Genomic DNA, 11,394 nt, shown 5'->3' on the forward strand with positions numbered 1-11,394 from the left:
CCACCTCTGACCTCTGCCTCTGCAGAGTGGGTCCAAAGACTGGCACAGTCAGGAGGTCTGAGAGTGCGGGGTGAGGGGTATAGGGGTTCAGGGGCGCCCACACAGCTACCTTCTTGGTGCTTGAGCGATGGCGGCTGAGTCGGGAGCAGGCGTGGCTCTCCCTCCTGTGGTAGATCGGGGCCCAGGCTACCTTCCCGGTGCTTGAGCAATCCTCTGCCTCTGCAGAGTGGGTCCAAAGACTGGCACAGTCAGGAGGTCTGAGAGTGCGGGGTGAGGGGTATAGGGGTTCAGGGGCGCCCACACAGCTACCTTCTTGGTGCTTGAGCGATGGCGGCTGAGTCGGGAGCAGGCGTGGCTCTCCCTCCTGTGGTAGATCGGGGCCCAGGCTACCTTCCCGGTGCTTGAGCAATGGCAGCTGGGTCGGGAGCAGGTGTGGCTCTCCCTCCCGTGGTGGATCGGGGTCCAGGCTACCTTCCTGGCGCTTGAGCAATGACAGCTGGGTTGGGAGCAGGCCTGGCTCTCCCACCCGCAGTGGATCAGGGCCCAGGCTCGAGTTCTTCACATTTTGAAAATTATTCTTATTTAAATTCCATGAATTCAGTTTGCAGAATACCACTTTATGTTAAATTGTTCCTTTATAATTACTTTGATGTTTTCTTTTTTACAAATATATTTGGGGAAGACTATTTTATCGTCACTATTAGTTATAAGTCACTATCACAAGTATATTGGCTTTGTACACAAAAGGTGGAATACTGAGACTCCTCTGCTTGTGAACAGTACAGCTATAAAAACTTACTTAACTCCACCTGTTCACAATTGTAAAGTGATTTTCAGGGATTTCTACTTCTGTCATTTCCAACAGTTAGATAATGAATTGTTACTTCAAAGACTTAAAACTATCCTCATTGCTGATAAATGTTTAAATGTTTTTTCCCTAAATAAACTTATTTAGCATTTGTTGAAAACTGCTGAGATGGTCTACAGCCATACCACCCTGAACACACCCAATGTCATCTGAAAATTACTGAGATGACTTATACTTCTAACCCCACTGCCACAACCCACTCCTCCAGTAGAAGATGTGGGGATTGCCAGGACCTAGGGCTTGCCCCCCACTAGCAGTGGACAGACTTTTACTCAGCATATGAGCCCCAGGATGTCCTTGTGAGGAACAGCATTTTTCCAGAAGCACTCTGATCATGTCTAGGTTTTAGACTCTTGGAGGAATTAGACACAAACTTATTACCAGATTAATGTTCTTACAATTTAGTGCATGTGCACCATTCTTCCACTCAAAAGGTCTGAGTTCCTTTCTACTTGATGAACAGAGCCCTGTTTGATTCCTTAGCCTCCATGTTTTTGTTTTTTCATAGATACAAATAAGGGAAAGATATCTAATTTTCTAAATGGTATATACTCTGCCTATTTTCAAAATGATTTCTATTTCTAATCAGTATACTTGAGACTTCTTTCCATATTAATAAATATATTAAACAAGAGCATAATTTATTAATTGTATCTTTACCAACTTTACCAATAAACAAAGGTTTTTTTTATTTGCTTTTCCTATAATAAACAGGATAGCATATTTCTCTGCTTATTAATGTGAAGAACTTTATATGTCACCTTTAGTGCATGAAGGTAGAAGAATTAAGCATTATGGTGTTATTAAAGTATATAATGTATATTCAGGTCAGTTGTCCTTCGTAAAGATAGATAATGTGTTAGAGCCAGGGATTTAGCTCATCGGTTCCACTGCCTGCCTTACAAGTGCAAGGGCCCAAGTTCAATCCCTGGTACCGAAAAAAAAAAAAAGTGTGTTTTAACCAATAAACTACTGAACTTAACTTTTTTTATTCTTTGTAAGAATGGGGCAGGCATTATATTTTATATCCATTATTTATTTAATTTGTAAAATAACCTGATTCATTCATTCAGCCATGAAAGAATTACTGAGCACCAGCCACGTGTCACTTACTACTTTATCTGTCCTCATGGGACTTGTACTAGAGGAAATGACCAATACAGATATAAATAAATATATTAAAGGTAATGTCAGATAGTGAGATGAGCTTGGTTTTATTTTCTAACTCAGTCAAATCTTACATATGAGGAAACTGAGGCTTAGAATGAACCAGTTCTGGCTGGGCGTAGTGATGCAGGCCTGTAATTCCAGCACTCAGAGGCTGAAGCAGGAGGAGCACCTTGAGTCCAAGGCTAGCCTGGCCTACATAGTGAGTTTGAAGCCAGCCTGAAGTACGTAGTGAGACTCTGTCTCAGAAAAAAAAGAAAGAACAACTGAACCAGCTCAGTGTGTCTTCACAGCATAAGTACTGGAATACCCTTGCACTCTTTCCAGCATCGAGTACTAGAGAAGACTTTAATATTTCCTTCATTCATTATATTGCCATCCCTCAGATTATGACTTATTGGCTGCTTACAGAACATGAAAGTTCTCAGTGATACAGACTTCAAAAAGAATCTGCCTACGTTGGGGATTTAGCTCAGTGGTTCCACCGCCTGCCTTGCAAATGCAAGGACCTGAGTTTGATCCCTGGAACCAAAAAAAAAAAAAACCCCAAGAAGAATCTGCCTAAACTAAGGACATTGTCTGGCAATATTAGTCATGAATATATCCAAGATATAAAATTTTTTTATTTGTTTCTTTTTTTGCCTCCAGAGTAACTCTACACACCAAAATGTATTAAGAATACTGATCACAGGGGCCGGGGATTTCGCTCAGTGGTTCGGTGGCCTGCCTTGCAAATGCGAGGACCCGAGTTCAATCCCTGGTACCAAAAAAAGAATACTGATCACCTGAAAATTTTAAATATCTTGTAAAAAAAACTGCTAAATTAGTCATATATAAGTTTATAGCAATTATTTATGGAAATTGATATATATTTTCATATATCAAACAAAGGTTCAATTCCAGTGAAGGGTTCTGTTATTCCTCACCTGCCAAGACGCCATTTTCGTTCCTATGGTCAACTTCCGATGCCCTTGTACTTTGATCTGCTAAATGAAGACTCCTCCCCCCAGTTTTCTCCTGGATGCGCTACCTGTGTGGTACCTTCTGGAACAGGTGTAGTAGTGACATAGAACACCACTGGTACCTGTCCAATCGGAAGAAATATTTCTCAGGAAATGTCTTTTGTAGATCTGAATTCCAAATGATCTTTATGCCCAAAATCATTTTAATAGCAAATCACTGGAATTATATTCACCTTTCTGATCTCCTTACTTTTACTGACTGGGTCCTATTTTGTCATGATACACAGTTTTTATAACTAATTTATAAAATTCAACAACGGTAATTATCCAGAAATAGCAGTGTTCTTACTAAGACACAATGTGCTTTAAAACTCTGTTGATGATTTTGGGCAATAAGGAAGTGAAACAGTATTTAAAAATATTTTATCAAAACATTCTGAACTACTTATGCCCACCTGATACTTTGAATTTTTCAGAAAACTTCAACTTTGACAAATGGATATCCTCACTGAGCAGTGAAACTGACTTCAACACTATTATTTCAGACTTTGAAACCTAAAATACTGTTGCACTTCTTTGAAGAGGAAGAAACATCACTTTCTCTTAATCATTTTTTCGCCTTTGTATAAATTAACTTTGAAGTAATTAAGTTCTTTTCACAGTCTAATAACCAAAAATTTTCAGTAAACAAATTTCTTGATCACTGACACTGGCACTGGATATTTTAATTTATATACTTGAAGGTCCTCGAAAATTTCCCCTGGTGCAAACTGAATCTCTTTTGATGAAAATGCGTTCGGTCGCCAGTGATGAACTCAACACTATGATGCAGAGGAGAATGAGCCAGGAGAACCCCAGCCAGCCCACTGATGCAGAGCTAACACAGAGACTGCAGAGGCTCACAGTCCTGGCAGTCAACAGAATTATTTATCAAGGTAGGATAGTAAAATTAAGTTGTTCTTCCTCAGACTTTGAATTAAAAGAAAAGTCACTTCAGAGGGAATAGATTAGGTTTCAGAATGTTAAACAGCATTATTTATCTGTTCTTAATATCCAAATTATTAAAGGAATTTCTTATTTGGAACTTATAGTTGTGAATAAAAATCTGCTTTTTAATGTATTAAATGCTAGTTTAGATTGACCTTTCATTTTTGAAACAATATAATATCTCCGGTATGTATTTTTTACCTTTTTCTTTTAATTATAGATTCACATGCAGTTGTTAAAGCATAATGTAGAGATCCTTTGTGCCTTTTACCCATTTTTCCCCAGTGAATCTTACAAAATTACAGTACGGTGCTATCACCAGCATAGTGACATGAATATAGTCAAGAAATAAGATGTTCCACCCCTGTAAAGACCCTTCCTGTTTTTCATTTGTCACTATACCCCCTTTGCTCCCACTCCATTTCTTCTTAGCTCCTGGCAACCTCTATTCTGCCCTCCATTTCTGTTTTTGTCATTTCGGGAATTCCATATACTAGATAGTGGTACCTCAGTTCACAAACTTAATTTGTTCTACAATTTTGGAAAACATAGCCACATTTGTGTTTGTGTGGAAAGGATAGCTGTGGTCATGTTTGTTGTCTGATGCAGAGTTTTCAGACAAAAACAAAATTTTGTCAAATGCTCTGTTTGTGAACCAAATTGTTTGGTTCCACAGTAAATAAGTACCACTGTAAATAGAATCATATAGCATGTAGCCTTTCAGGCTTTTTTTGCATGTATCAGTAGCATCCCCCAACACTGGTAGTATTTCATATGGATGTACCACAGTTTGTTTAACCATTAACCTGTGAATGGCACCTAGGTTTTGTCCACTTTGGAATTATTACAAATAAAATTTCTGTCAACACTCATATACAAGTTATGACTTATAACCTATGTACATGTGTAAACATATGTAAGTACATGTATATGTACTATATATGTGAGTACTGTATATATATGCGTGTGTGAACATATGTATGTATATATGTAAGTACATAATATGTACTTATGTGGGAGCATAGTCTTTGTTTTTCTGGGATAAATGCCCAGGGGTACAATTCCTGGGTCATATGGTTATTAATTTAGTGTTTTAAGAAAGTACCATAGTTTTCCACAGTTGTTTTATTAGACTCATTTTCTATCATTGAGACAAAATACTTGACAAATACAATTTAGGGGGAGAGGTTTTTGGCTCACAGTTACAGAGAGTTCAGTCCATGGTTGTCTGGCTCCAAGGCAGAAACAGCATGATGGAAGGAAGCTAGGCCATGGCAGTCAGGAAGCAGAGACAGAGGAGATTGAGGCAAGAGTACACCCTTTCAGGTCACACCCCTGTGACTCCTCTTCTGACCTGGCCTCATCTCCTTATAGCACATTCATCTATGAACTTTCATCAGTGGATTAATCCACCAATAAATATAGTGCCCCCATGATCCAGTTACCTTCTAAAAGCCCTTTGAACACTTGAGATTGGGAGGTGGGATTTTATATCTAAACCTTAACAGTGGCTGTACAATTGTACATTCCCACCAGCAGTATATGATTGACCCAAGTTTCTTTGTATTGCATCACTGTTTGGATTTGTTACAATTTTTTATTTTGGCCATTCTGATAGATGTATAATATCTCTCTGTGGCTGTAATTTGCATTTCCCCAGTGGTCTATGTAAATAATACCTAGAACAACAATAAAAAAGGTACTTAAAAAAATACACTCAAAAGCACCATAATGTTCACACTGCACACAAAAGTAACTATATGAAATGTTGAATATGTTAACTAGTTTCACTGTAGTGGTCATTTGTATATGTATATCGAAATGTCAAGTTGTACACTATTTTTTAATTTTACATTTTAAATATATACATCATAGAACTTCTGTTTGTCAATTGTGCCCCTGTAAAGCTGAAAAAACTTAAACCACTGCGGGTAAGCAAAATGGAATTCTAAAAAATTGTTCAGGTAACCCATAGGAAGGCAAGAAAAAGGAAACAGTAATTGTTAGTCACTAGAAAAACATGAAAAACCCAAGGGCAGTGGTGGTAAACCTTTGGCACATGTGCCACAGTGGGCTCTTTGTTATCATTGAGAGCTTTAAAAGGTTCACCATCACTGTCCTGGGGGTTTTATTTTGTTTTGACTTACTAATTTACATTTGGGACAGCAGGCTCCCAGTCTAAACTGTGAAATTGAACCATGATTATCACATGAACAGCTTTTATTTGGATAGCACATGCATTAAAGACCTTTGGAGATCTATCTAATATATATATATTATATATATATATATATTATATGGTCTTTATGTCTAATTTGTACAAGAATCTTATGGTTTTAATAATTTTGCGATTAATTCCTCTTATTAGTAAGCTAAATCTTTACATTTCATAACATACATTTTTAAATTCCTACATGTTTAGGTGACTTCACTTTTTCTATTGTACTTTCTATAGCACACCTACTACGTGTCTATGGTGATAAATTAATTAGCAGTTACATATTTTTATCAGCATCATTACCACTTGATTATGTATCGGTGATTTAACCCATTTTTATTCTTTTCTTAATTTGAAGAGTTTAATTCAGACATTATTGACATTTTGGGAACACCAGAAAATGGAACTCAAAGCAAGAGCTCAGTGTACCAGACTGAAATTTCTGAGGAAAATATTCATCATGAACAACCTTCTGTTTTTAATCCATTTCAGAAAGAAATGTTTGCATATCTGATAGAAGGATTCAAAGTGTGTATTGTAAGTAAACTAATAACATGAGAAATATTCAAAAGGAGTAGAATTTTATGTGTCTACTTCATATTTCCAAAATCAGATTTCTTTATGCTGTTTGAGAGAGCTTTCTGAAACTCAGGCAACTTCAACTTTTAATACTAGAGTAATATATATTGCTAATTCCAAAACAACTTGTTTCCTGCACCATATGCTTTTAAGTCTGACTCCTGAAAGACATTTTCGAATTTGGTCGTCCAGGAAAATTTGCATCAGAAACAAAGAGGGCTTTGCTGTTTACTCTGAGACTTTAAATTATCAGCCTGTTTGTGAAAGGACTTGTTTATAGTTACACTCTTGCGTTTCTGAATTTCATGAAGTTTAATTTTTGGCTAAATGTATCTAACACCTTCAGAATGAAACAGAGAATGCTGACAGGTGTCAGGCTCCATTTATCATCCCCTCACTTAAGAGCTTCTGTGGGTCACTTAGAGTTGACAATGGGGTAAAATCAGTCCGTTTACTCTGGAGATACCAAAGCCCAATCTAATTTTACCAGAACTCATAAATCATGACTGCCAATCTCTAAATCTAAACTAGATTTTTTTTTTTGGCCATCTCTGAGCAGCAAAACAAACTGGATTGACTCAGAATTAAATAACTCACTCAGGGCCCTTGGAACTAGGAGTGATTGGAAACTCATTACCAAACAGAATAGTACATTCCCACCAACAATGTACGGTTCCAGTTTTAAATCCAAGATAGGTATTTTGATCAGGATCAGGCTAGTGTTAGTAGAACCATAGTTACTTCTTTGTTAACCAGCTAAATTAGTTAAGGAAACCTGATGGTAACTTGGTCTTGTGACTATTATGCTCAATATTATAATACTAGTTAAAGTCTTTATTGTGAATCCTTTCTCCTTTATGTGGCAAAATCAGTGTGGGCTTATCTGCCATTGTTCTCTGATTGTTTTTTGTTTTAATTTTTTATTTACAGTTTTAATTTACAGCTTCTGAGCTATCTGTGATTTTTGGTGTTTTGTTTGTTTGTTTGTTTGTTTTCTTTTTTTGGTACTGGGGATTGAACTCTGGTCCTTCTGCTTGCGAGGCAGGCAGCGGAACCACTGAGCTAAATCCCTGGCCCAGCCATTGGTAATTTTTAAATGTCTTAGGACTTTAACTTTTTCATGTTTTTCTTTTTAAAATTGTGGTGAAATATATATAACATAAAAATTACCACTTTATTATAAGTATATAATTCAATGGCATTTAGTACATTCATATTGTACAACTGTTATCACCATCCACCTCCAGAATTTTTTAATTATCCCTTACTGAAAATCTGTCCCTGTTAAACAATAGCTCCTATTATTCAATATCCAGTAATCATTGTTCTGCTTTGTTTCTATGAACCTATTTTAGACACCTAAGATAAGTGGATCCATATGATACCTGTCCTTTTGTGTTTGGCTTGTTTCATTTAACATAATGTTTTCAAGGTTCATCTATGTTGCAAAGCATGTATCAAAACTTGGTTTCTTTTTAAAAGTCTGGATAATATTCCATTGTACATATATATCTATATTTTTATGTGTATCCATTAATAGACATTTGAATTGTTTCTACCCTTCAGCTTTTTTGAATAATTTTATGAATATTGCAGATCCATCTTTCTTAGACTCCCATTTGTATGTACATGTGTGTATATGTATGTGTATAGCTTTCTAACTTTGAATTTCTACATTTGAATATTAAAACAGATCTATAGTGAAACATATTCTATTATCTTCTTTAGAACTGTGTGAGGTTGGTATATTATTGCTCAAGTATAATCCTAACTCACTCCTATTTTAATTTTTAAGAGTTCAAGTAAAACCAGTGGTTCTAAACAGCAATGGACTAAAATTCTGTGGTCTTGTAAGGAAACATTTCGAATGCAGCTTGGGAGACTACTTGTACATATTTTGTCACCAGCCCACACTGTACAAGAGAGAAAGGAAATATTTGAAATACTGCGTGAACCTAATCATCAGGAAATACTGCGAGACTGTCTTAGCCAATCCTTGCAAGTAAGTATCTTTTAGTAAAATATATAGTCTTTCAAAACAAGTGAATAAACTGTATTTTCATGGCTAATGTCATGAATATAATTTTTCTTACCAAACAAATTTTACTTGATATTGTTCTCTTCAGATGTTTTCATACAGGCTGTTTGATCTCTGCCCCCTCCCCAATCTTTTTCCAGTGCTTAAATTAGGAAGTGCTTTCTCAGAGTTCTTAAGTGAGCCTTTTCAATTTGTTACCATATCTTAAAGTATTTTCTTTAATAACTGTTTGAAGGCATTTTATTGTCTGTAAAACACTTATAGTGAATATTTCAAATAAGAGTTATATACAACTTACTTAAAAAGTGGTCACAGTCAGTTCAAATAGAAAAAAAAATTCTTGATCATTTGGAATAATCAAAACTGAAATACTTAAAAAACTTTCAGAAACTAAATTCTTTTATGAATGTCAGATGAAGTAATTGATGTAACATTAGACTCGTAGAGGACTGTAGTAGCTTCATATAAAATTAAAGATATACTTATCTTGTGACCATATTCTACTATTTTTAGATATTTACCCAAAATAAATTAAAATAAGACTTCTGTAAGACCATAAAAAGACATACAAGAATATCCATTTGCAACCTTTTTCATAATGGCTGACAGCTGGAAATAATGTAAATAACTATCAACAAGAGAGAATACAAACAAATTGTGATATATGTATACAATAGACTAGTATGCAATGATAAAAAAAGGAACGGACTACTGATAGACCTGCTATTATGGCTGAATCTCAGAAACACTTGAGTTGGCTAAAGGTGGGCAGCCAAACCAAAAGAATAAAGTCTCTGATTCAGTTCATATCAAGTCTTAAGAATAAGCAAAACTAAGATATGGTGATGGAATTCAAGACAGCAGTTGTCTCCATGAGAGGGGTGGTGAAAAGGGGAATTGACTGGAAAAGAGCATAAAGGAACTTCCTAGAATAGTAAAAATAAGATTAAATTAGCTTGTTTGGGTGCCAGTTTTATGGTTGTACACATTTGTCAAAACTCTTAGAAACAAACATTATGTATGTTTTATTGTATGTAAATTGTGCCTTAATAAGGAAAGTAATAGATAATAAATTAAAAAGGACAGGCATCCCTTTAATACCTGGAGTCAAAACTATCTTGAAATAATATTTTCATGTACTCTTTTTCAGTGCACTGAGGACATTGTCTTCCTTTCCCCAAGGCTGGAGTGTATAGTTTCAAATAGTCTCATACTTTCCTTCAGTGGAGAATTTGAAGTGTTTTGTTTGTCTGTTTGTTTGTTTCCTTTATACTTAACAGACTTGCCGTTCATCACATCCAACACTGGTGTTAACGATCCACATCTCCACATCTGCTTTCCTTCTCTGCTCTGCCTCTTTTAATATTATCACTATTGATTTCAATTTCAAACATTGGCCTGTGGTTGACTTTTTTTTTTCTCTCTCAAATCTATTTCATCACCTTGGCCATTTATTCCCAGTGTCTTTCCAGTCCATCCATTTCTCTGCAGACTAGTCCGGACTCTTGCTCCGTACCCTTGGTTCATTGTAATAACCTTCTTTCTACCTTCACACCAAATGAGTGTTCTTGATTATTTTAAAGCTTATTATGGAAATTTTTAAACATACTTCAAACTTGAGAGAATAAAAAATGGACCTTACATGACCATTACCCAGGTTTAATTTTTCTTTGTAGTATTTTGAAGTAAATCTCAGGTAATAAATCATTTCACATATAAATACTTTAGAACTCATAAAGACCTTTTTTTAATTTGCCACTCTCAATAATAGTAACTAATTTTTTATGATCACCTAAATACCAACTCTGTGTTGAAATTTTCCCAGTATTCCTATAATTGTTTTATAGTTAGTATTATTGATCCTGCATCCAAACAAGGCCCACATAGTATTTGTTTGGTATGTCTCAAATATTTTTAATCCATAGCATTTCTCCTCTTTGACCCTTTTTTCACTATCATTTGCTTATTAATGAAATAAGGTCATTTGATCGTTATCATTTCTAACATTCAGATTTGACAGATTGTGTCCTTGTGTCTTAGATTCTAATTCTTGATTTTATATGTTTGTGTGAATTCTTCTTAAGGGGGTGCTTTAGTGGAAGTACTTTGTATTTTCTCTTGCATCACAGTGGGAGACATGGAATGTCTAGGTACCCTGCTTTTCAAAGATGATATCAACCTGATCGATCCATTTTGAAATTTGCTCTGTCTTTAACCTAATAGTATTAGCAGGTATTGGTAATAGTTTCCAAATTCCATTTTTCAATAGGAGGTACACAACAGTGAGTTCCCTGAATCTTTCATAGATATTAAGAAAAATATGAGTGTCACAATTATCTTCTCCTCTTATCTTCTTTATAGATTTGTTTTTCTACTAGTTTTTTTTTTTTTAAGTGGGGATCAAACTCAGGTCCTTGCACTTGCGAGGTTTCTACTAGTTTTTTGCCAACAAAAACCACATTGCAAACTGACATAGTGGCCTAACCACCACAAACAAGGACTAATTCTAGCTAGGTAAAAGCTAAGTAATTTTTCTTATGAGAGACTTGTCTTCATGGAGGGAAGGAGGCAATAG

General features: G+C 35.6%; 1 protein-coding gene across 4 annotated transcripts in view; it reads left to right on the plus strand.

The window, feature by feature from the left end:
- Positions 1-11,394, plus strand: part of Lyst (lysosomal trafficking regulator) — a 196,312-nt gene that overhangs the window by 117,319 nt on the left and 67,599 nt on the right. For 3 of the 4 annotated variants that reach the window (XM_033761845.1, XM_033761846.1, XM_033761847.1), the window contains exons 29-31: positions 3,741-3,932; positions 6,561-6,739; positions 8,577-8,783. In XM_033761845.1, coding sequence (XP_033617736.1) covers positions 3,741-3,932; positions 6,561-6,739; positions 8,577-8,783 — 578 coding nt within the window. Of the gene's footprint in view, positions 1-2,926; positions 3,089-3,740; positions 3,933-6,560; positions 6,740-8,576; positions 8,784-11,394 lie in introns of all 4 variants that reach the window. The other variant, XM_033761844.1, reaches the window with a different exon arrangement.

The sequence above is a fragment of the Fukomys damarensis genome, unplaced genomic scaffold (genome assembly GCF_012274545.1).
Source record: "Fukomys damarensis isolate Sample0158 unplaced genomic scaffold, DMR_v1.0_HiC HiC_scaffold_10, whole genome shotgun sequence".
Classification (NCBI taxonomy): Eukaryota; Metazoa; Chordata; class Mammalia; order Rodentia; family Bathyergidae; genus Fukomys; species Fukomys damarensis.